General features: G+C 47.5%; 1 protein-coding gene and 1 pseudogene across 1 annotated transcript; both read left to right on the forward strand.

Annotated features, from left to right (window-relative positions):
• The first annotated feature begins 507 nt into the window (after window positions 1–507).
• On the forward strand, window positions 508–9,746 carry LOC147086467 (immunoglobulin lambda-1 light chain-like). Its single transcript, XM_085978257.1, has 3 exons — window positions 508–544; window positions 697–1,050; window positions 9,100–9,746. Exons 1-3 carry the CDS (start codon window positions 508–510, stop codon window positions 9,426–9,428), a joined length of 720 nt encoding a protein of 239 aa, XP_085834383.1. The 3' UTR covers window positions 9,429–9,746.
• Window positions 9,747–21,296: 11,550 nt separating this feature from the next.
• Window positions 21,297–25,520, forward strand: LOC147086468 (immunoglobulin lambda-1 light chain-like; annotated as a pseudogene).
• Window positions 25,521–26,080: the final 560 nt, after the last annotated feature.

The following is a 26,080-nucleotide window of genomic DNA, read 5'->3' on the forward strand; positions in this document are numbered from 1 at the left end:
GGGACGTCAGTCTATTATGAAATATGTATTTTAGGGGGAAAAGATTATTTTAAAATCTGATGCAGTGTATCAGAGAGTAACAGCGCGTTATCAGAACGATTTCGGCCGAAGTGCATCAGCTGATCCGATCTCTACAATCCGCCCCTCTTTTTTCTGGGGTAGAACACAGACTATATATTCATTAAACGCAAAAATCTTCGGAAAACTTTCCCTTAACAGAAACTCCAATTGGAGATTACACATTTTTAAATGAAAGGTTTAAGATTGTAATAAACTAGGGAGGCACAAATAGATTTAAATAAAAACACCCGAATTAAAAATCTGCCTCCTTCCTTTTCCTGGCCCCTCCCAACTATTTGCATACCGGGTAATAAATAGACCCGGAGTCTCGGGTTTGCTGACACTGTAACCGGACCGGATCCCGGAGTTTACAGGAACAGCGCACGGTTCAGTCGGAAATTTTGGGCGGTGGCTGTTGGCGCTTCTCCGGAGGAAATCGCTTCAGCGATGCATCTCCTGTGGGCTCTGCTGATCCATTTAGCAGGTGAGAGAGGGGTGGTTTTAGTCACGGGGTTATCCGCAACTAAATCGGTTCAATACCGAGAATCGGGTGGTTTTCTCTCCGTGTTTATTGACGCATTAACGTCCCATTTGCTCCAAGTCCCTGAATGGGTTGAATTTTTTCTTTTATTGAAGGTGTCCTGGCAGCCAACGTCCTCAATCAGTCCCCAATATCCGATCCTGTCTCCGCGGGTCAGACCGTCCGGCTACAGTGTGCGATGCAGAATGCGGCTGTGGGCAGCAAGGATGTGAACTGGTACCGACAGCGACCCGGGGAAGCTCCGGTGTGGGTGCTCCTTCACAGTGCCGGTGGCAGCATCAGCCGAGGCACCGGCTTCACGGACCGTTTTCAACCTTCCAGAGACGCCTCCGGTAACAATTACATTCTGACCATCGGAACCCTGGTTCACGGTGACTCCGCTGTCTATTACTGTGCTGTTTGGGACTCGGGATACATCTTCGGACCGGGGACCGTCCTGAGTATAAAGAGTAAGTTACCCTCACATTGTATAATTGACATTGTTGCAATTTTTATTTAGAATCGCTTTCATTCCCGGGCGCCAGAGAAATCTCGATTGAGTGAATGTTGTTGTTGGATTTATTTATGCACAAATATGTTAAACTGCTCAGAATTGGAATTGTTGGAGCGCCTCGAGGTATAATACTGCGCTGAAATGAAGTTTGACACCATTTCCTGCTTCCATTCAATAGGGGAGATGAGGAGAAGCGTTCTTTTTAAGCAGCGAGTTCTGGTGGAAGCAGATTCAATAGTAACATTCAAAAGTGAATTGGATAAATACTTAACGTTATGAATTAATGTGAACAGTAAATAGATTTTGATAAAACACTTTAGGAAGGATATAAAATCCTTGGAGAGGTTGCAGAGGAGATTTACTGGAATAGAACCAGGGATGAGCGAATTCAGTGATGTGGAGAGACTGGAGAAGCTGGGATTGTTCCCCGTAAAGCAGAGAAGGTTAAGTGGAGATTTGATAGGTATGTTTAAAATTAAGAAGGGTTTGCTAGAGTAAATAAGGAGAAGTTGTTTCCACTGGCAGGAGGGTCGGTAACGAGAGGACAGAGATTTAAGTTAATTGGCAACAAACTAGAGGGGAGAGGAGAAGAATATTCTTTGCCCAGCGAGTTGTTGTGATCTGGAACGCGCTGCCTGAAAGGGCGGTGGAAGCAGATTCAATAGTAACTTGCAGAACTGAATTGGATAATTAGTGGAAAAGGATTAAAGCATGGCCACGGGAAAAGGGGAGTGGGAATAACTCCTCGATCTGATCGCCCCTGAATCTTCTAAACTCAAGGACATACAAGCCAAGTTTATGCAACCCGTCCTCATAATTTAACCCGCCAAGCCCCGGTATCATTCGTGTGAGGCAAGAGACATAGAGAGAGAGAGCAATGTTGTGAGCTACACTGTGAAGTTCTGACAGTGGACACTGAATATGTCACTATGTTACACTGAGACTTGAACAGGAGAAAATTGCAGGGCTCTGAGGAAAGAGCAGGGGAGTGAGAATATTTGGAGAGCTCTTTCAAAGAGACGGCTCAAGCACGATGGGCCGAATGGCCTCCTTCTGTCCTGTGTGATTCTGTGCTATGCCTTACTTCTTCTCTTAGTGTATGTGGAATTAGTACTATTGCCAGAGTCGGCACCGTCCGATTCTAAATAGGTTGCCCGGAGCTGGCGGGAGAGCCCCCGGGGAATCCCAACCCATTTACCGTCATTTACAACTTTCAATGTTGCTGCTGGTTTTATTCCTGTGGCGCATTGTCCCCCTGACCGCAGCCGTCGGGTGTCCGGCTCTGGGCTGGGAGAGAGAGAGGACCCTCCCGAGACCCGCTGTCCCAGCACACAACCGGTTGGATCGACTCCCTGTCGCCAGCAACACCGGGACTAATCTGGATTGTATTTGTTTGACGGGACCGCTTTTACTCTGAATTTCCTGTTCCAATATTTGATCTATCTGAGTTCATTATTTGCAATCTCCCCGCTGTTTATAGAGCAGAACCGACGCTTTACCATGGAGCGGCGCAGTGACAATCACTGACCAGCCCCGTGTGTGTGAGTGAGACTGGGTGATGTTTGTTGAAGGGAACTTTCTCTCCATCTCATTCTCTCGCTGCTGACCCTCTCCCCTCCCCCAGGCTGTGTCTGCTGACTCTCCCTGTGCAGTGTCCCCCGGGGATAGCGCCGATTCTCCTGGGTTGATCTGTCGGGCCCCGCTACCGCCCAGTGTTGAACGGATCGCTCCGGGTACAGCGAGACTGAGCTGAACCCGAGAGAGAAATCAGTTCACCCGCGCGGGGAGGAAACCTTACTTGCCTCTGTAGCGAGAATATTTTACAATCCTTGACCCCATTTCACTAGAAATATCAAACAGTGAAAACCCTTCATCAAACCGGGGAAAGAGAAGGCTGAGGGGTGACCGAATAGAGGTCTTTAAAATGATGAAAGGTTTTGATAGAGGAGACACAGAGAGAATGTTTCCACTTGTGGGGAAGAGCAAAACTAGAGACCATCAATATAAGATAGTCACCAAGAAATCAAATAGGGAATTCAGGGGAAACCTCTTTACCCAGAGAGTGGGGAGAATGTGGAACTCGCTACCACAGGGAGTGGTTGAGGAGAATAGTATAGATGTATTTAAGGGGAGGCTAGATAAGCATATGAGGGAGAAGGGAATAGAGGGTTAGGCTGATAGAGTTAGATGAGGAAGGATTGGAGGAGTCTCGAGTGGATCATAAACACCGGCATGGACTGGTTGGGCCGAATGGCCTGTTTCTGTGACGCATATTCTGTGTAATTCTGTGTAAACTATTTACAATATTGTTAGACAGAGTCACTACATTAATTCCCAGCCCGTGTACAATGTCATCTCTTTATTCAGTGAGCTCTTCAATACCCGGTAACAGACACGGCTCAATTATCATCGCCGCCACATTTAAAACGGATCAGTTTCTAACACGCAATTCTAAAATAAAATATGAAACGTAAAAAAATCCTTCCGGAATCTTATAGAATGATTCAGCACAGAAGGAGGCCATTCGGCCCATGGTGCCTGTGGCGGCTCTTTGAAAGGGCTGCATCAGTTTGAGATATCAGAACATATGTGGACTCTCGGTGAAAAGCGGCTCACAGCTCCGTGAATTCACCAGTTTAAAGTTAACACTGACCGCATTTTAAGACAATCAAACGGTTTATTATGATAGCAAAATACTGCAGATGTTGGAAATCCGAAATAACAACAGAAAATGCTGGAAAAACTCAGCAAGTCAGGCAACATCCGTGGAGAGAAATTTGAGTTGACGTTTCGGGTTTGACCCTTCTTCAAAACTGGAGAGAAAAGGAACTAGATCGAAGGCAGGGCTGCGATCGGACAAAAGAATAAAAGAACCAAAAGAAGTAAAAGAGATTAGAAGCTAGACGAGATGGTAATAGGCTGTGATTAGGTGTAAAGTGTACTGGCAGGGCAAAAGATAGCTGCCAGGTGTGAGAGAGAAACAAAAGGAAAGGGGGGGGGGAAAGGAAAGGAGTGGAAAAATATAAGTGAAAATGAAATAGGGGCCGAGGTTATGATCTGAAATTGTTGAACTCGATATTGAGACCGGAAGGCTGCAGACTGCCTAATCGGAAGATGAGGTGCTGTTCCTCGAGTTTACGTTGAGCTTCCGTGGAACAGTACAAGAGGCCAAGGACGGTGAGGTCCGAGTGGGAATGGAGCGGTGAATTGAAATGACAGGCGACCGGAAGCTCGGGGTCACCCTTACGGACTGAATGGAGGTGTTCCGCAAAGCGGTCACCCAATCTGCGTTTGGTCTCCCCAATGTAGAGGAGACCGCATCGTGAGCAGCGAATACAGTATACTAGATTGCGACAAGTACAAGTAAATCGCTGTTTCACCTGGAAGGGGTGTTTGGGGCCCTGGACAGTGGGGAGGGGGGAGGTATAGGGGCAGGTGTTACATCTCCTCCGCTTGCACGGGAAGGTGCCAGGCGAAAGGGAAGGGCTGTTTGGGGTGATAGAGGAGTGGACTAGGGTGTCTCGGAGAGAGCGGTCCCTGCGGAATGCTGAGAGGGGAGGGGAGGGGAAGATACGTTTGGTGGTGGGATCACTTTGGAGGTAGCGGAAATGCCGGAGGATGATCCATTGAATGTGGAGGCTGGTGGGGTGAAAGGTGAGGACAAGGGGAACCCTATCGTGGTTCCGGGAGGGAGGGGCAGGGGTGAGGGCAGAGGTGCGGGAGATAGAACTGACACGGTCGAGGGCAGTGTCAACCACGGTAGAGGGGAATCCTCGGTTGCGGAAAAAGGAAGACATGTCTGAAGCACTGGTGTGGAAGGTGGCATCGTCGGAGCAGATACGGCGGAGGCGGAGAAACTGGGAGAATGGAATAGAGTCCTTACAGGAAGCGGGGTGGGAGGAAGTGTAGTCCAGGTAGCTGTGGGAGTCAGTGGGCTTGTAGTAAATATTGGTCGATAACCTATCCCCAGAGATGGAGACGGAGAAGTCGAGGAAGGGAAGGGAAGAGTCAGAGATGGACCATGTGAAGGTGAGGGAAGGGTGGAAATTGGAGGCAAAGTGAATGAAATTGTCAAGTTCGGGGCGAGAGCAGGAAACGGCACCAATACAGTCATCAATGTATCGGAAAAAGAGGTGAGGGAGGGGACCCGAGTAGGACTGCAACAAAGATTGTTCCACATAGCCCACGAAAAGGCAGGCATAGCTAGGACCCATGCGGGTACCCATGGCAACACCTTTGATTTGGAGGAAATGAGTGGAGTTAAAGGAGAAGTTGTTCAATGTGAGAACAAGTTCAGCCAGGCGGAGGAGGGTCGTGGTGGATGGGGACTGGTCGGGCCTCTGTTCGAGGAAGAAGCGGAGTGCCCTCAGGCCATCCGGGTGGGTGATGGAGGTGTAGAGGGATTGTACGTCCATGGTGAAAAGGAAGCGGTTGGGGCCAGGAAACTGGAAACTGTTAAAGTGGCGGAGGGCGTCCGAAGAGTCGCGGATGTAGGTGGGAAGAGACTGGACAAGGGGAGAAAAGATAGAGTCAAGATAGGAAGAGATAAGTTCCGTAGGGCAAGAACAGGCTGAAACGATGGGTCTACCAGGGCAGTCCTGTTTGTGGATCTTGGGAAGGAGGTAGAAGCGGGCTGTGCGGGGTTGGGGAACTATGAGGTTGGTGGCAGCGGGGGGAAGATCTCCAGAGGAGATGAGGTCAGTGACAGTCTTGGAAACGGTGGTTTGATGTTCGGTAGTGGGGTCATGGTCCAGGTGGAGGTAGGAGCAGGTGTCGGAGAGTTGGCGTTCAGCTTCCGCTAGGTAGAGGTCAGTGCGCCAAACAACAACAGCACCACCCTTGTCAGCGGGTTTAATGACAATGTCAGGGTTGGATCTAAGAGAATGGAGTGCTGCAAGTTCAGAGGGAGGTAGGTTGGAGTGAGTGAGGGGAGCAGAGAAATGGAGACGGCCGATTTCACGGCGGCAGTTAGCGATGAAAAGATCTAGAGAGGGTAAGAGGCCAGGGGGAGGGGTCCAGGTAGAATGGGAATTCTGCAAGCGGGAGAAAGGGTCAGTTGTGCGGGGGGAGGACTCCTGGCCAAAGAAGTGGGCACGGAGACGAAGGCGGCGGAAAAAGAGCTCAGCATCGTGCCGAGCTCGAAATTCATTGAGGTGGGGGCGTAAGGGGATGAAGCTCAGGCCTTTGCTGAGGACTGATCGTTCAGGGTCAGAGAGTGGAAGGTCAGAGGGGATAGTGAACACACGGCAGGGGGTGAGATTGGGAGAAGGGGGGTCAGAGGAAAGTGAAGGGGAAGAAGGTTCCGGAGGGGCGTTGGTGTCCAAGAGTTGATGAAGCTTGCGATCCTTGACATCGGAAAGGAAGAAGAAAAGTTTTTTGTTGAAGCGTCGGATGAGTCGAAGGATGAAGTGGAACTGAGGACCTGGACAGCTTTGAGATAGAGTGCGCCGGTGTTGCTGAAGAGAGAGGTCGAGTGTGTTCATGTGGCGCCGCATGGCGTTGAGCGTGGATCTCAGGATGCGGCGAGAGCAGTAGTTCGAGGAACGATGAATATCTTGGAGATATTTGTAATCCTGGGTGGATCCGAAGCACGAAGGGTGGAAGTTTAGTTGGAATCCACGTGGCGTAAGTCGGAACCGGAGACAGTTGCTGAGGAAAATGATGTGGCTGTGAAACCAAGTCTTGGCAGATACCTGATCAAACACGAGAAGGGAAACTGAAAGTAATGAAGATGAACAAGGTTGAAGAGCCAAACGGAGATCCCGTCGCAGAGAAGAGCAGAACTTCTTCAAGGTAGGCATTCCTAGAAGAGGTGTGGCAGTGAACCAAACACTAGTACGATAGCAAAATACTGCAGATGTTGGAAATCCGAAATAACAACAGAAAATGCCGAAAAAACTCAGCAAGTCAGGCAACATCCGTGGAGAGAAATTTGAGTTGACGTTTCGGGTTTGACCCTTCTTCAAAACTGGAGAGAAAAGGAACTAGATCGAAGGCAGGGCTGCGATCGGACAAAAGAATAAAAGAACCAAAAGAAGTAAAAGAGATTAGAAGCTAGACGAGATGGTAATAGGCTGTGATTAGGTGTAAAGTGTACTGGCAGGGCAAAAGATAGCTGCCAGGTGTGAGAGAGAAACAAAAGGAAAGGGGGGGGGGGAAAGGAAAGGAGTGGAAAAATATAAGTGAAAATGAAATAGGGGCCGAGGTTATGATCTGAAATTGTTGAACTCGATATTGAGACCGGAAGGCTGCAGACTGCCTAATCGGAAGATGAGGTGCTGTTCCTCGAGTTTACGTTGAGCTTCCGTGGAACAGTACAAGAGGCCAAGGACGGTGAGGTCCGAGTGGGAATGGAGCGGTGAATTGAAATGACAGGCGACCGGAAGCTCGGGGTCACCCTTACGGACTGAACGGAGGTGTTCCGCAAAGCGGTCACCCAATCTGCGTTTGATCTCCCCAATGTAGAGGAGACCGCATCGTGAGCAGCGAATACAGTATACTAGATTGCGAGAAGTACAAGTAAATCGCTGTTTCACCTGGAAGGGGTGTTTGGGGCCCTGGACAGTGGGGAGGGGGGAGGTATAGGGGCAGGTGTTACATCTCCTCCGCTTGCACGGGAAGGTGCCAGGCGAAGGGGAAGGGCTGTTTGGGGTGATAGAGGAGTGGACTAGGGTGTCTCGGAGAGAGCGGTCCCTGCGGAATGCTGAAAGGGGAGGGGAGGGGAAGATACGTTTGGTGGTGGGATCACTTTGGAGGTAGCGGAAATGCCGGAGGATGATCCGTTGAATGTGGAGGCTGGTGGGGTGAAAGGTGAGGACAAGGGGAACACTATCGTGGTTCCGGGAGGGAGGGGCAGGGGTGAGGGCAGAGGTGCGGGAGATAGAACTGACACGGTCGAGGGCAGTGTCAACCACGGTAGAGGGGAATCCTCGGTTGCGGAAAAAGGAAGACATGTCTGAAGCACTGGTGTGGAAGGTGGCATCGTCGGAGCAGACACGGCGGAGGCGGAGAAACTGGGAGAATGGAATAGAGTCCTTACAGGAAGCGGGGTGGGAGGAAGTGTAGTCCAGGTAGCTGTGGGAGTCAGTGGGCTTGTAGTAAATATTGGTCGATAACCTATCCCCAGAGATGGAGACGGAGAAGTCGAGGAAGCGAAGGGAAGAGTCAGAGATGGACCATGTGAAGGTGAGGGAAGGGTGGAAATTGGAGGCAAAGTGAATGAAATTGTCAAGTTCGGGGCGAGAGCAGGAAACGGCACCGATACAGTCATCAATGTATCGGAAAAAGAGGTGAGGGAGGGGACCCGAGTAGGACTGGAACAAAGATTGTTCCACATAGCCCACGAAAAGGCAGGCATAGCTAGGACCCATGCGGGTACCCATGGCAACACCTTTGATTTGGAGGAAATGAGTGGAGTTAAAGGAGAAGTTGTTCAATGTGAGAACAAGTTCAGCCAGGCGGAGGAGGGTCGTGGTGGATGGGGACTGGTCGGGTTTATTATATTCAACTGGAAAGGGAAAGAACTGCAATTATAGGAAATAAAATAAAAATTCCGGTGGTGTAACCTGCACCTGAACTGGTCAGTTACTGATCTTTCCACCTCACACATGCTGACAGACCCGGTCTATATTTCCAGCATTTTCTATTGTTGTTTTACAAGAAAGAAGGAAGGAAAAATAGAAAGAAATAAACCAATAAAAAAGAAAGAAAGCATGAAAGAATTGCATTTGTATAGCGCCTTTCACGGCCCCAGGACGTCCCAAAGCGCTTTACAGCCAATGAAGTACTTTTGAACCAAGTTAGTTTTTTAATGGAGGTAACAGAATTGTCAGAGGAGCAGAGGAATTAGAGATTGAAGAATTTATTGGAACTCCTGTATTAATCAGTAATTTATTTTAAAGTGAATGTTGTTCCGGGATTCTTTGGTGTCTTTGATTTCAGATCAGGGCGTCCCACTGCTGACGGATTCCATGAACTAATGAATTTTCTTTTCCCCCACACACAGGCAGCGAGGATCGAAGCCCCTCGGTTCTTCTCCTCCCTCCCTCCTCGGAAGAAATCGGCTCGGGATCGGCCACTCAGTCCTGCCTGGTGAGTCGCTTTAAGCCGGGCTTGTTGCGGCTCCGCTGGAGCGTGGATGGCCAAGAGACAGACAGCGGGGTGACGACAGGCGCCGTGTCCCCGGACAGCGATCAAACCTACAGCCTGAGCAGTTACCTGAGAGTCCCCGCCGCCGCCTGGAACAAGGGCTCCAGCTATTCCTGCAGCGTCAGCCACGGCTCCCTGAGCTCGCCTCTTCTCAAGACCATCAGCGCCTCCTCGTGTTCCGACTGAGGCGGTGCAAGTTGGCAGTGGAGTTTGATTTTTGCTGGTGTTTAATATAATGAAACAGATCATTCGATGTATGCAATCCGCCTTTATTGCAATGTAATCGCTGTAGCAATTTCAGTTTTTGACAAACAATCTGAATGTTTAATAATATCAGAAGAGAACGAAATGATTGTGAGATGGAACTTTCTGTACAACTGTCACGAATATCTTGTGTGTAAACTTTCGCTGTGTGTAGAATGGGGACAGAAGTCCCTTTAGTCTGTGAGCACATTGTGAATGGGAACTTGTGTAACACAGCTCTTAATAAACGTGAAATGCTGCCACGAGCTTAAAGTGGTCCGTCTTTACTCAGCACTCAGAGGGACATTGAGTGGATTACATGGAATGTACAGCACAAACAGGCCATTCAGCCCAATCAGTCGATGCCGGTGTTTATGCTCCACAGGAGCCTCCTCCCAACCTATTTCGTCTCACTCCATCAACATATCCTTCTATTCCTTTCTCCCTCATGTACTTATCGAGCCTCCCCTGAAATGCTTCTATATTATTCGACTCAACTGTTCCTTATGATAGTGAGTTCCACATTCTCAACACTCTCTGGGTATAAAAGGTTGCTGTTGAATTCCCTGCTGGAATTCTGAATTTTAAGATTATGCTTGCTTGTTCTGAACGTTCCCCCACCAGAGGAGCAGCTTCACTCTATCTAGCCTATCAATCCCTAACAAAATCCTAAAAACCTCAATCATATCACCCCTTAACATTACATATTCCAGCGAATACAAGCCTAGTTCATCTAATCTCTCCTTGTAATTTAACCCTTGGATCCCTGGTATCATTCTGGGGAATCTGTGCAGAACACCCTCTTTTCTGAGATGCAGTGACCAGAACCTGTACAGTGCTCCAGATATTGGATTATTGAAGAAGGGTGGGAGAGATAAGCCAGGTCACTACCGGCCTGTCAATTTAACGTCAGTTGGGAAGTTAACATAATCCGTCATTAAGGATAGAGTGACTGATCACTTCTGCAAATATGAGCTGATCAGAGGGGACGAGCTTGGCTTTCTTAAAGGTAAATCATGCCTGACTAATGTAGTTGCATTTCTTGAGGAGGTCACTAATAAGACAGAGAAAGGAGTGTCTATGGATGTTATCTATATGGACTCGCAGAAGGCACACAATAATGTTCCACATTAAAGATTATTGGCCAAGTTGAGACCGCATGGAATTGGGGGGAGCCTTTTGATCTGAGCTGGAGTTTGGATGGGAAGCAGGAGAAAGAGTGTCAGGATAAGGAGTATGTACTCAGATTGGCGGGATGTGAAATGTGGTGTTCCCCAGGGATCTGTTCTGGGGCCTCAATCTTTCTATCGCATATATTAATGATTTGGATGAAGGAATAGAGAGTTGTATATCCAAGTTTGCAGGTAGTGTTAAGATGGGAGCCACAGTAACTTGTGTAGATGGGAGCAACAATTTAGAAGGGGATATGTACAGGCAGTGAGTGGAGTGAAATATGACAGATGACACTCAACGTCGGGGAGTGTGAGGTAATCCACTGTGGATCTACTCCTGTTCCTGTGCTCATAGATCAGCAAGTGAGGATTTGAATATGGTTAATCATACATGTGAAATGTCCAGAGAACACTTGACAGAAAGTGTCGCCAATGAGCATCTGCAAGGCTGGTGGGGGAGGCGGGGCTGCGAGGAGCATGCGTGAGCACCAACGATCTTACATATTAACCCTGCGTGCGTACGTAATAATCACATGTACTATGAACGTGCTGACGTACGATCACCGTGCTTACCTTGCATAATTATATAGATGTGCTTGTGAGTACAATTGAAATCATTCTCATAGCACTGGAGATGCTAAGTTTCTATAAGTGTACTAATAAATAAAGATTATTAATCTCTCTATCTCTTGAGCCTATCTGCGTATATTACAGTGAAGGATAAGGATTATTCTGACACCACACATCACGTGGCTGTTTGATTTCCAAACCTTAAGCTTCTGTGGATCGGTGCTGAGACCACATGTGTCACTTTGGCGCCCTTGCTTCAAAAGCGAAATTGATCCAATACAAGCCATTCATTGAAGAGCGCCGGCAATCATTCCGGGAGTAGATTACGAAATAGATTACATAAGAACATAAGAATATAAGAACATAAGCAATAGGAGCAGGAGTAGGCCAATCGGCCCCTCGAGCCTGCTCCGCCATTCAATAAGATCATGGCTGATCTGATCCTAACCGCCAATCTACTATCACAGAACCATCTCCTGAATCTAGCAGAATTGGACACACGAAATAGGAGCAGGATCAGGCTACACGGCTCCTGGGCCCGCTCCACTACCCATAGGGCCATGTCCGATCCGAACCGAGACTCATGTCCAAATTCCTGCCCGCTCCCCATAACCCTTAATTCCCTTTACTTCTAGGAAACTGTCTATTTCTGTTTTAAATTTATGTAATGATGTAGCTTCTACAGCATTTTGGGGCAGCACATTCCATGGACCTACCACCGTCTGAGTGAAATAGTTCCTGCTCTTCTCAGTTTTGAAGGAGCAGCCCCTTATTCTAAGACTATGCCCCCTAGTTCTAGTTTCACCCATCATCGGGAACATCCTCCCCGCATCCATCCGATCCAGCCCCTTCACAATCTTATATGTTTCAATAAGATCGCCTCTCATTCTTCAGATCTTCAATGAGTAGAGTCCCAATCTACTCAACCTCTCCTCATATGTCCATCACCTCATCCCTGGGACTAACCGAGTGAACCTTCTTTGTACTGACTCGAGAGCAAGTATGTCTTTTCTTAAGTATGGACACCAATACTGTATGCAGTATTCCAGGTGCGGTCTCACCAATACCTTGTACAACTGAAGCAATACCTCCCTATTTTTATATTCTATCCCCCTAGCAATGAAAGCCAACATTCCATTGGCCATCTTAATCACTTGCTGCACCTGCATACTAACCTTTTGAGTTTCGTGCACCAGGACCCCCAGATCCCTTTGTACTTCAGTACTTTCAGTTTCTTGCCATTAAGATAATAACTTGCTCTACGATTTTTCCTGCCAACGTGCATAACCTCACACTTTCCAGTATTGTATTCCATCTGCCAAATCTCTGCCCACTTACTTTGCCTGTCTATGTCCCCTTGCAGGTTTTTGATGTCCTCCTCACTCACTACTTTCCCTCCCATCTTAGTATCATCTGCAAACTTTGATATGTTACACTCGGCCCCCTCCTCCAAATCGTTAATATAGATTGTAAAGATTTGGGGACCCAGCACTGACCCCTGTGGAACACCACTAGTTACTGATTGCCAGTCTGAGAATGAACCATTTATCCCAACTCTATGTCTTCTGTTAGGTAGCCAATCCTCTATCCATGCCAGAATATTTCCCCCAATCCCGCGATGTTTTATCTGAAGCAATAATCTTTTGTGTGGCACCTTGTCAAATGCCTTTTGGAAGTCTAAATACACCACGTCCAGTGGTTCCCCTTTATCCACCCTGTATGTTACTTCCTCAAAGAACTCCAGCAAATTTGTCAAACATGACTTCCCCTTCATAAAACCATGCTGACTTTGTCCTATTAAATTATGATTATCCAAATGTCCTGTTACTGTCTCCTTAATAATGGACTCCAAAATTTTACCTACCACAGATGTTAGGCTAACCAGTCTGTAGCTTCCAGCCTTCTGTCTACTGCCCTTTTTAAATAAGGGTGTTACATTAGCAGTTTTCCAGTCTGCCGGGACCTTTGCCGAGTCCAGGGAGTTTTGGAAAATTATTACCAATGCATCCACAATCCCTACCGCCACTTCCCTCAAGACCCTAGGATGTAATCCATCAGGTCCAGGTGATTTATCCGCCTTGAGTCCCATTATTTTACCGAGTACCACTTCCTTAGTGATTTTGATCGTGTTTAGCTCCTCCCCTGCTATAGCCCCCTGTTTGTCCAGTGTTGGGATATTCTTAGTGTCCTCTACTGCAAAGGCTGATACAAAATATTCATTCAGTGTTTTTGCTATCTCCATATTTCCCACCAGTAATTTCCTGGTCTCATCCTCTAAGGGACCAACATTTACTTTAGCCACACTTTTTCCTTTTATATAACTATAAAAACTCGTACTATCTGTTTTTATATTTTTTGCTAATTTACTTTCATTATCTATCTTCCCTTTCTTAATTAATCTTTTTGTTATTTTTTGCTGTCTTTTAAAGTTTTCCCAATCCTCTATCCTCCCACTAGATTTGGCTACCTTATATGCCCTTGTTTTTAGTCGAATGCTATCCTTAATTTCTTTACTTAGCCACGGATGGCTGTCTTTTCTTTTACACCCTTTTCTTCTCAGTGGAATATATATTTTTTGGAAGTTGTAAAATAACTCCTTAAATGTACACCACTGATCATGTATCGTCTTACCCTTTAATCTATTTTCCCAATCCACTCTACTCAATTCCGCTCTCATACCTTCATAGTCTCCTTTATTCAAGCTTAGCACGCTTGTTTAAGATCCAACCTTCTCACCCCCTAATTGAATATGGAATTCAACCATGTTATGGTCACTCATTCCAAGGGGATCCTTTACTAGGACATTTTTAATTAATCCTGTCTCGTTACACAGGACCAGATCTAAGGTTGCTTGCCCCCTGGTCGGTTCAGTTACATATTGCTCAAGAAACCCATCCCTAATACACTCAGTGAACTCATCCTCAAGGCAGCCCTGCCCAATTTGATTTGTCCAATTAATATGATAGCTAAAATCCCCCATGATTATACATGTTCCCTTATTAAAAGTGTCAACTATTTCCTGATTGATACTCCATCCAACAGAGTTGCCAATGTTCGGAGGCCTATAGACTATGCCCACTAGTGTTTTTTCCCCTTATTATTCCTTACCTCCACCCAAACTGTTTCATTATCCTGATCTTTTGACCCAATATCATTTCTCTGTATTACAGTGGTTCCTTCCTTTATTAACATAGCGACCCCACCTCCCCTTCCTTCCTGCCTGTCCTTCCTGATCGTTAAATAACCTGGTATGTTTAATTCCCTGGCATTGTCACTCTGCAGCCATGTTTCTGTAATGGCCACAAGATCATACCCATATGTAGTTATTCGTGCCATTAACTCATCTATTTTGTTACGAATGCTACGTGCATTCAGATAGAGAACATTCAAATATGTTTTCTGACACTTAGTTCCTGCTTTTGCCCTTTTTATTAATTTACCTTTTACTCCATACCTTCTGCCCCTTCCTGACACGCTCTGGTTTTTAATTTCCCCACTGCTACCTATGTCTATGACCTTCTCTGTTGTCATTTGTATTATTTGCTCTCTAGGAACCTCCCCACCACTAGTTAGTTTAAAGCCCTCTCTACAGCCCTAGTTATATGATCCGCCAGGACTCTAGTCCCAGCACTGGCCAAGTGAAGCCCGTCCCAATGGAACAGCTCCCTCCTGCCCCAGTACTGGTGCCAGTGTCCCAGGAAGCAAAACCCATTTCTCCCACACCAGTCTTTGAGCCATGCATTTAACTCCCTAATTTTATTTGTCTTAGCCAAATTCGCTCGTGGGTCAGGTAATTATTACCCTTGAGGTTCTGTTTTTTAATTTGACCCCTAGCTGCTCATACTCCTTTTACAGCACCGGCTTCCTAGCCCTATCGACGTCGTTTGTACCAACATGGACCACGACAACTGGATCCACCCCCTCCCACTGCAAGTTTCTTTCCAGCCCAGAGGAGATGTCCTTAACCCTGGCACCGGGTAGGCAACAAAACCTTCGGGACTCTCGCTCTCGGCTGCAGAGAATTCTATCTATCCCCCTAATAATACTATCCCCTACCACTACAACATTTCCATTTACTCCCCCATCTTGAATGGCCCCCCGTTCCACGGTGCTGTGGCCAGGTTGCTCATCCTCCCTGCAGTTCTCAGTCTGCTAAAACTCAGTCTGGTTCCGTTGCTCAATCAAGTATTCAAAGGGGACATCATCCTGGTCGGAAAAGCACAGATAATGAACGTATGGTCAGGGAGTTTGGGCTGGACTGTGAACGAGGAACTGGAGGGTAGCTAATGAACTACACGAGGGGCAGCAAAAGAGGAAAGGATGTACAATTCCTACACAGTATAGTAGGTCTGTGTCAAAGACTCACTGTGGAGATGCTTAGGCCGTGATATCCCATAACTGGGCGGGTCCATAGCTGGCGAGGTCGTTGGCGGTTCGCAGCCTCGCTGCTGGCTCAATCGCGCCCTCCGAAATGGCTTGCCCATGATTTGACTTGCTGAGACCGCGCATCGAGTTTCCCGGCCAATTGATGGAAGCGGATCTGATTACCTCATTTGATGCTGCGTCATCAGCCGGTTTTCTTCAAGGGACAATGCGCAAACTTACTTTGACATTTGTGCTGTTCGTGTTCTGCAGCATTGAGTTGCTGCAAACATTGACAAGCACTTTACAGAGGTGCACGGCTGCACCCAGACTCTCCCAGGACTCCATCCAGAGCACGCCAGGTGGTTCCTTTCCCTTCCAAAGAGATCTCCCCAGGAGACCAACGCAGACTGGTTGCACAATGCACAGGAGGACACAAGCAGGAATATCGTCAAGAGGACCAGGCTTCAGTGGCGCAAACCTTTCATTGATCTCAGTAGAACACGCAACGTTAATGCAAAGCCACTCTCAACTGCATCCTGCTGTGCCACTCATCACATCCCCATCACTCTGTCTTCCTTGTCCTACTCCTGCACAGCCTTATTCACACCAACTTACCTTGCACCTCCACCCATCCCACTCCATCTACCTTATTACTTCCACATCTCACTAGCATCCCCTCGCACTCACCCTCATCCTAGTCCAATCAAACAACTAACAACACACAAGGGTAGGAACTTGTGTGTTCTAGCCGATGCTCATGGGAAATTTCTGTTAATGTGCTGTCAGACATGGAAATCTTTATTTTGAACACTTTCTGTTCTTCGACAGATTGGTGTGCACCTTTTGAAGTGGCTTAGTGAGTTGCAGTGAACGGTGAGACATAATCGTAACCCCATCCCCGCAATGCTGATGAGTGAGAAATTAATGGCTTGGGCATTTTGGGATGCTTTACGTTGTTGGAGTTGTGTGGTGCCAACCTGGCGCATCATGTGGCAGCCATATGGGTGTGGAGCGCCAAGTGAAGTAAATCTGGCCACGTTGAGGCCATCCCTGACATCGCGGGCAGCAATGTGGTCGGGTGCTGATGGCCTCTGAGCTGTGCCGCATGAGGTGATTGTGCAGAAGGTTGTTGTTGGTGCTGCTGGTGTGCCTGGTGAGGCTAGTGTTGCAGCTGATCGTGCTCAGATTCTGAGAACGAAGCTGAGAGAATATAAACCGTATCCACGCTGATGGAACAGATGGCAGGTGAGCTTGAGATGACAGAATGAATGTATCAATGGTGAGGGAGGTTGTTCCAACGAGGTGATAGCGAGTTTGCTCCAAACACTTGCAACCTGCATAAAGCTCAATCTCCCTTCGAAATGCAGTAAGCAACAGCTTTTGAGCTTTGAAAATGAACAGCTGTGAGATGGGAGCTTTTTTGCACATTTCCAGATGTCAAGTAATGAGAGGATTCCATGGCCATTCAACTTCCGCCCAGCTTAATAGGCGTGATCCCCGAGCAGCGTGGACCCCATTGGCAAGCTGGTAAATTAAAAAGGTGAGCTCAAAATTGTTGTTACTCCTCTGTTAACAAGGACATACCGACTAGAATTGCCTCCCCCGCCGCTGCGTGTCGGGTCTGCTGAGCGCTGACAGACCAGACATTTGGTAAAGGCGCGTGGTGGCAAGTTGACAGCGGGGTCCCGACCAATGTAAAAAAATACACTTTCCCTCCTGACCCGCCACCGATCCCGGCCGCTGATCCCCTGGAAAAATCCCGCTAAGAGTGTAGTTAGACTTTAATTTGAAATCGGTTAAAACTAGGGACAGACCCAGATGAATTTTCCGGGATGATAGCGGGCGGGAGATCGATGCCAGGTCGGGTGGGAAAGTTCTTATTTTTGGGAGCGGGTCAGGATGCCGCTCTAATCTCGACCCTACTTGCCTTTCCCCCAGCCGCGCCTGTCATCGCGGGTCCGACCTGGTCGGCAGCAGCGGGTGACTCAATTGAGATGATTATCAATTAGATTACAGGCACTTTAAAGCCCCTTTTCACTTACATTTTTCAAATTTCCCTACATGGCCACAGGGTTCACGCAGCTCGGGTACCACTTCTGTCATCCCGATGCGGTAGTTCCATGACCATTGCTCCAGCTGATTATTTGACAGCATGAAATGTACAGTAAGAGCTCCCACATGACAGATGATCACTTTCCTCAGGCAGAACTTGTTGCTCAGTCCATTTCCAGCACGGATTCTGTCGGCTGCAATTCGAACCAGCAAAGTCTCCATCCAGGGTCACCTCAGTGAAGGAACTCTCTCACCATTGACAGAATGCTTCTGTCATCTGTATTTCACCTGCCATCTATTCCATCAACATGGCTCCGTTTATACTGTCTCACCATGGTCCTCACTATCGGACACCGATGGGCCCCAACACCAGCAGCACCAACAACAACACCAACCTTCTCCACAATCACCTGATGTTGTACAGGACACGGGGCATCAGCACCTGGACACATTGCTGCCCAGTCAGCCAGGGTTGGCCTCATTATGGCCACATTTAGTTAACTTTACGCTTTACACCCATATGACAGCCACACGATGCGCACAGTTGGCACCACCCCACAGCAACACCATAAAGCATCCCTACAATGACCCAGCCATATTGTTCACACTGATCACCATTGCTGGGCGTAATGTCTCACCATTCACTGCAACTCACTAAACCATATCCAAAGGTATATGTACAGCTGTCCAAACCCGGAAAGTTTTGAAAATAAAGATTTTAATGTTTGTCACCACGTTAACAGAAACTTTACATAAACATTGGCTAAGATACCCAAGCGGCTACTCTTGCGTGTTGTTAGTTGGTATGAATGTGTTAGGATGAGGATGAGTGAGAGGGGTGGCTAGTGAGATTGGGTTGTGATAATGTAGATTGAGTGAGAGGGATGGCTGGAGGTGCAATGTATATTGGTGTGAGTAAGGATGTGCAGGAGTAGGGTAGGGAAGGCAGAGTGATGGGGATGTGATGAGAGGCACAATAGGATGCAGCTGAGTGTGGCTTTGTACTAACTTTTCCTGATCTAATGAGATAATTGAAGCATTAGCGGCACTGCACCCAGATCCTCCTGACCACATCACTGCTTGCGACCTCCTCTGCAATCAGCAACCAGGCTGTCTTGGTGGCCTGAGTGCGTCTGTTCCGCCCATCGGAAGGGAAGGGGGCCTCCCTGCATGCCCTGACTCCCTCCATAAGCATATGGAGAACTTGGGTGCAGACCTCTGCCTCTGTGCAGCCATTGTCTGAGTTTGCAGCACTCCAATGCTGTAGTACACCGACAGCACTATGTTAGATAAACGTCAAATGTAATGTGGCCATGGCCCCTTTAAAGATCCCGGCTGAAAACGCGTCATGAATGACGTGACCACACCCGGTCCATCTCATTGGGCCGGATAACGCGCTGGGCGGGCTTAATAGGCCCCATTAAGGTGAGTTCATTTTCAGCAGCGAGTTGGAGCCAACAGCGGGGTCGCGACCCTCCATGGCCACCGCCCGCACCGGACCCACCCAGGTAAGCAAGGTTCCGGCCTTGACTTCATAGCGAAAGGACAATCCGGGAGGTGTGACACCGGCGGAATGACACTCCTGTCACTTAAAGCGCTCCACCTGCTCGATTCCCCCGCAAATTTCTGAAGATTTCCAAGTTTTAACTGTTAGGTGAGAAACTGCGTGGATCCCAATCTTCCTGAGGCCTTCCCGAAACCTCTCCGCCTCTCTCTTCACCTTTGAAAACATCCTTAACACCCACCTCTTTGAGCAAGATTCTGATCACCTGTCCTAATATCTCCTTTTGTGGCTTGGTGTCAAATGTTGTCTGATTAACGCTCCTGTGAAGCGCCTTGGGACGTCGTACTATGCTCAAGGCGCTGTAAACGCTGGGTAAACTACATATGGTGCTCTTAGAATATTTATTGAGCTAGCAATTAATTCCTGGACCCCAATGGTATCTGGGAAATGTACTGTGGGCTTGGATGGCAATAAGATGGGCGGGTAAGTCTGTGGGGTTTAAATATATAAATGGGGTAACTCCACCCCAACCCACGGCATCAGCTCATGCCGCCACACATAAGTTCTCAGGCGGGAAACATGGATGTCGGACAAGCAGTGTGACAATTTCGAGACTGTGGTGGAGTCGAGAGAGGCAGTGGTGAGGTAGAGCTGACGCACTGGTGTCAATAGACACGCTGACCTTGGCTATTGCCCAATCTGGAACTACAGTTCCCAAGGTGCAGTGCGCGGTGTGGCCAGTGCTGCGCAATGATTGGTTCTCCAGTCAGCCGTGTCGGTGTCAGCAGTGACAAAGGTCTTGGTCCCTGTGCAAGGTTGAGAGAGCAGCTCCAGTCACAGCACCAAAGCCCCTTTAATAATTCTAACAGACCAGAGGAATCAGTGATCAGTTCAAGCGCAGAAACAGAACCAAGCACCTGGGCTTCACCGAAAAGCCCCTTGTCCAGGTGAGAACCAATCCCTGCCCGAATTCAGTGCCGGCTACACCAGGGGGCGAGAATCCCTCCGGCCGCTCTGTGTGATTTTCTAAGGAACAGGGGAATACCTAACTTCACAGTTACACAGTTCAGATATTTATTAAAGAAAACATATTATTCCTTTGACACTAATACCCGGAGCCAACCCAATTATTAACAATTTCATGTATTTTTCTTTCGCCCACAAGTAACTTACACCAACCAGTTTCAATCTGCCTTTTAAAAACATGAACCAAGACTCAATGTGGGGAGTTAGGGATTGACTCCAAACAGGGGAAGTGTTGAACATCACAGAGCCCCAGAAACAACTGACCCCGCCGCTTAATAATTCAACTGGAACAGGGTTTAAAACGGGAGCTGCGCGCATTAATCGGACCGGCAGCAAATTACAGACAAGGTGTCATTTTATTAATATTTTGCCGAGTTTTATTTGCCCTCCTGAGTTTTAAAGGGGATGACTCAGACTATAATAGAACAACTTCTCTTTAATCCGGGGCAGGGTGTAAAATGCCGCTTTCTTCCCCTCTTTCTCACTCATCTAATCCGCTCTTTAATCCGCCTCAGGAATATTCTCATCAGAAATGTATTTACAGACTGAAGCCCAAATCATATTTGTCAATTGAAACAAAAAGTTAAAAGGGATTGACGAATCCAGGGTTATCTTGATGCTGATTTAGAGAACGGGACGTCAGTCTATTATGAAATATGTATTTTAGGGGGAAAGTTTATTTTAAAATCTGATGCAGTATATCAGAGAGTAACAGCGCGTTATAAGAACGATTCCGGCCGAAGTGCATCAGCTCGTCCGTATCTCTACAATCCGCCCCTCATTTTTCTGGGGTAGAACACAGACTAAATATTCATTAAACACAAAAATCTTCGGAATCTTGGAGCCTTCCCTTAGCAGATAATCCAACTGGAGTTTAAACATTTTTAAATCAAAGGATAACGATTGTAATAATTTAGTCAGAAATAAATAAAAATCCCGAATTAAAAACCTGCCTCCTTCCTTTTCCTGGCCCCTCCCAGCCATTTGCATACCGGGTAATAAATAGACCCGGAGCCTCGGGTTTGCAGACATTGTAACCGGACCGGGTCCCGGAGTTTACAGGAACAGCGCACGGTTCAGTCGGAAATTTGAGCGGTGGCTGTTGGCGCTTCTCCGGAGGAAATGGCTTCAGCGATGCATCTCCTGTGGGCTCTGCTGATCCATTTAACAGGTGAGAGAGGGATGGTTTTAGTCACGGGTTTATCCGCAACTAAATCGGTTCAATACCGAGAATCGGGCGGTTTTCTCTCCGTGTTTATTGACGCATTAACGACCCATTTGCTCCAAGTCTCTGAATGGGTTGATTTTTTTCTTTTATTGAAGGTGTCCTGGCAGCTACCGTCCTCAATCAGTCCCCAATATCCGATCCTGTCTCCGCGGGTCAGACCGTCCGGCCTACAGTGTGCGATGCAGAATGCGGCTGTGGGCAGCAAGGGTGTGAACTGGTACCGACAGCGACCCGGGGAAGCTCCGGTCTGGGTGCTCCTTCACAGTGCCGGTGGCAGCATCAGCCGAGGCACCGACTTCACGGACCGTTTCCAACCTACCAGAGACGCCTCCGGTAACAGTTACATTCTGACCATCGGAACCCTGGTGCCCGGTGACTCCGCCGTCTATTACTGTGCTGTTTGGGACTCGGGATACATCTTCGGACCGGGAACCGCCCTGAGTATAAAGAGTAAGTTACCCTCACATTGTATAATTGACATTGTTGCAATTTTTATTTACAATCGCTTTCATTCCCGGGCGCCAGAGAAATCTCGATTCAGTGAATTTTGTTGCTGGATTTATTTATGCACAAATATGTTAAACTGCTCAGAATTGGAATTGTTGGAGCGCCTCGAGGTATAATACTGCGCTGAAATGAAGTTTGACACCATTTCCTGCTCCCATTCAATAGGGCAGATGAGGAGAAGCGTTCTTTTTACGCAGCGAGTTCTGGTGGAAGCAGATTCAATAGTAACATTCAAAAGTGAATTGGATAAATACTTAACGTTATGAATTAATGTGAACAATAAACAGATTTTGATAAAACACTTTAGGAAGGATATAAAATCCTTGGAGAGGTTGCAGAGGAGATTTACTGGATTAGAACCAGGGATGAGCGAATTCAGTGATGTGGAGAGACTGGAGAAGCTGGGATTGTTCCCCGTAGAGCCGAGAAGGTTAAGTGGAGATTTGATAGGTATGTTTAAAATTAAGAAGGGTTTGCTAGAGTAAATAAGGAGAAGTTGTTTCCACTGGCAGGAGGGTCGGTAACGAGAGGACAGAGATTTAAGTTAATTGGCAACAAACTAGAGGGGAGAGGAGAAGAATATTCTTTGCCCAGCGAGTTGTTGTGATCTGGAACGCACTGCCTGAAAGGGCGGTGGAAGCAGATTCAATAGTAACTTGCAAAAGGGAATTGGATCAATACTTGAAAAGGATTAAAGCATGGCCACGGGAAAAGGGGAGTGGGAATAACTCCTCGATCTGATCGCCCCTGAATCTTCTAAACTCAAGGATATACAAGCCAAGTTTATGCAACCCGTCCACGTAATTTAAACCGCCAAGCCCCGGTATCATTCGGGTGCATCAAGAGACATAGAGACAGAGAGAGAGAGAGAGGAAAGTTGTGAGCTACACTGTGTAGTTCTGACAGTGGACACTGAATATGTCCTTATGTTACACTGAGACTTGAACAGGAGACTATTGCAGGGCTGTGGGGAAAGAGCAGGGGAGTGGGACTGATTGGAGAGCTCTTTCAAACAGCCGACACAGGTACGATGGGCCGAATGGCCTCCTGCTGTCCTGTGTGATTCTATGCTATGCCTTACTCCTTCTCTTAGTGTATGTAGAATTATATCTATTGTCCAGAGTGGGCACTGCCCGATTTAAAAAATTTCCCGGAGCCGGCGGGTTGGACCCCGGGGGAATCCCAATCCTTTTAACAGTAATTTGTAACTTTCAATGTTGCTGCTGGTTTTATTCCTGTGTCGTATTGTCCCCCTGACCGCAGCCGTCGGGTGTCCGGCTCTGGGCTGGGAGAGAGAGAGGACCCTCCCGAGACCCGCTGTCCCAGCACACAACCGGTTGGATCGACTCCCTGTCGCCAGCAACACCGGGACTAGTCGGGATTGTATTTGTTTGACGGGACCGCTTTTACTCTGAATTTCCTGTTCCAATATTGGATCTATCTCAGTTCATTATTTGCAATCTCCCCGCTGTTATTAGAGCAGAACCGGCGCTTTACCATGGAGCGGCGCAGTGACAATTACTGACCAGCCCCGTGTGTGTGTGAGACTGGGTGATGCTTGTTGAAGGGAACTTTCTCTCCATCTCATTCCCTCGCTGCTGACCCTCTCCCCTCCCCCAGGCTGTGTCTGCTGACTCTCCCTGTCCAGTGTCCCCCCGGGGATAGCGCCGATTCTCCTGGGTTGATCTGTCGGGTCCCGCTACCGCCCAGTGTTGAACGGATCGCTCCGGGACCAGCGAGACTGAGCTGATCCCGAGAGAGAAATCAGTTCACCCGCGCGGGGAGGAATCCTTACTTGTCTCTGTAGCGAGAAACTTTTACAATCGTTGTTCCCCCTTTCACTAGAAATAGCGAACAGCGAAAACCCTTCATCAAACCGGGGAAAGAGAAGGCTGAGGGGTGACCGAATAGAGGTCTTTAAAATTATGAAAGGTTTTGATAGATTAGACACAGAGGGAATGTTTCCACTTGTGGGGAAGAGCAATACCAGAGACCATCAATATAAGATAGTCACCAAGAAATCCAATAGGGAATTCAGGAGAAACTTCTTTACCCAGAGAATGTGGAACTCGCTACCACAGGGAGTGGTTGAGGCGAATAGTATAGATGCATTTAAGGGGAGGCTAGATCAACATATGAGGGAGAAGGGAGTCGAGGGTTATGCTGATAGAGTTAGATGAGGAAGGATTGGAGGAGGCTCGAGTGGATCATAAACACCGGCATGGACTGGTTAGTCCGAATGCCCTGCTCATGTGTCGTATATTCTGTGTAATTCTGTGTAAACTATTTACAATATTGTTAGACAGAGTCACTGCATTAATTCCCAGCCCGTGTACAATGTCCTCTTTTTATTCAGTGAGCTCTTCAATACCCGGAACCAGACCCGACTCAATTATCATCGCCGTAACATTGAAAGCCGATCAGTTTCTAACACGCAATTCTGAAATAAATTGGAATTGTAAACAACACCTTCCGGACTCTTATCTAATGATGCAGCACAGAAGGAGGCCATTCGGCCCATCGTGCCTGTGGCGGCTCTTTGAAAGGGCTGCATCAGTTTGAGATATCAGAACAGATGTGGACTCTCGGTGAAAAGCGGCTCACAGCTCCGTGAATTCACGTCTTTAAAGTTAACACTGACCGCATTTTAAGACAATCAAACGCTTTATTATATTCAAGTAAAAAGGAAAAACTGCAATTATAGGAAATTAAATAAAAACAGAAAATGCTGGGAATACACGGCCGGTCGGTCAGTGTGTGTAACTGGAACAGACAGGTTAGTGCGGTTCCGGGGGTGTAACCTGCACCTGAACTGGTCAGTTACTGATCTTTCCGCCTCTCACATGCTGACTGTCCCGGTCTGTATTTCCAGCATTTTCTATTGTTATTTTACAAGATTGAAAGAAGGAAAAATAGAAAGCAATAAACAAATAAAAAAGAAAGAAAGAAAGTTAGTTTAAAAATCTCCTTTCATGTCCTCAGGAATTCCCAAAGCGCTTTACAGCCAATGAAGTACTTTTGAACCAAGTCACTTTTTTAATGTAGGTAACAGAATTGTCAGAGGAGCAGAGGAATTAGAGATTTAGGAATTCATTGGATCTCCTGTATTAATCAGTAATTTATTTTTAAGTGAATATTGTTCGGGCATTTTTGGCTTCTTTGATGTCAGATCAGAGCGTCCCATTGCTGACGGATTCCATAATCTGATGAATTTTCTCTCCCCCCACACACAGGCAGCGAGGATCGAAGCCCCTTGGTTCTTCTCCTCCCTCCCTCCTCGGAAGAAATCGGCTCGGGATCGGCCACTCTGTCCTGCCTGGTGAGTCGCTTTAAGCCGGGCTTGGTGCGGCTCCGCTGGAGCGTGAATGGCCAAGAGACAGACAGCGGGGTGACGACAGGCGCCGTGTCCCCGGAAAGCGATCAAACCTACAGCCTGAGCAGTTACCTGAGAGTCCCCGCCGCCGCCTGGAACAAGGGCTCCAGCTATTCCTGCAGCGTCAGCCACGGCTCCCTGAGCTCGCCTCTTCTCAAGACCATCAGCGCTTCCTCGTGTTCCGACTGAGGCGGTGCGAGTTGGCAGTGGAGTTTGATTTTCGCTAGTGTTTAATATAATTAAACAGATCATTCGATGTGTGCAATCTGCCTTTTTTTGCAATGTAATCGCTGTAGCAATTTCAGTTTTTGGCAAACAACCCGAATGCTCAATAATATTAGAAGAAAAGGAAATCATTGTCCAGCTTTGTGAGATGGAACTTTCTGTACCATTATCCCCAATATCTTGTGTGTAAACTTGCCCTGTGTGTCGAATGGGGCCTGATTTCTCTTTAATCTGTGACCATATTGTGATTGGGAACTTGTGTAACACAGCTCTTAATAAACATGAAATGCTGCCACGAGCTTAATGTGGTCCGTCTTTACTCAGCACTCAAAGGGACATTGAGTGGATTACATAGAATGTACAGCACAAACAGGCCATTCATCCCAATTGGTCCATGCCTGTGTGTACACTCCACACGAGCCTCCTCCCAACCTATTTCATCTCAGTCCATCAACATATCCTTCCAATCCTTTATCGCTCAAGTACTTATCGAGCTTCCCCTTAAATACTACTCTGCTATTCGAGTCAACTATTGCATATGGAAGTGAGTTCCACATTCTCAGCACTCTCTGG

Source organism: Somniosus microcephalus, unplaced genomic scaffold (assembly GCF_052327205.1).
Source record: "Somniosus microcephalus isolate GS21.2 unplaced genomic scaffold, FLI_Smic_1.0 unresolved_chr7, whole genome shotgun sequence".
Lineage (NCBI taxonomy): Eukaryota > Metazoa > Chordata > Chondrichthyes > Squaliformes > Somniosidae > Somniosus > Somniosus microcephalus.

Coding starts and splice junctions, on each gene's coding strand:
- LOC147086467 (XM_085978257.1), top strand. CDS start 508: ATGCATCTCCTGTGGGCTCTGCTGATCCATTTAGCAG. Junction 545..696: donor TCTGCTGATCCATTTAGCAG/GTGAGAGAGGGG, acceptor CTTTTATTGAAG/GTGTCCTGGCAGCCAACGTC. Junction 1,051..9,099: donor GACCGTCCTGAGTATAAAGA/GTAAGTTACCCT, acceptor CCCCACACACAG/GCAGCGAGGATCGAAGCCCC.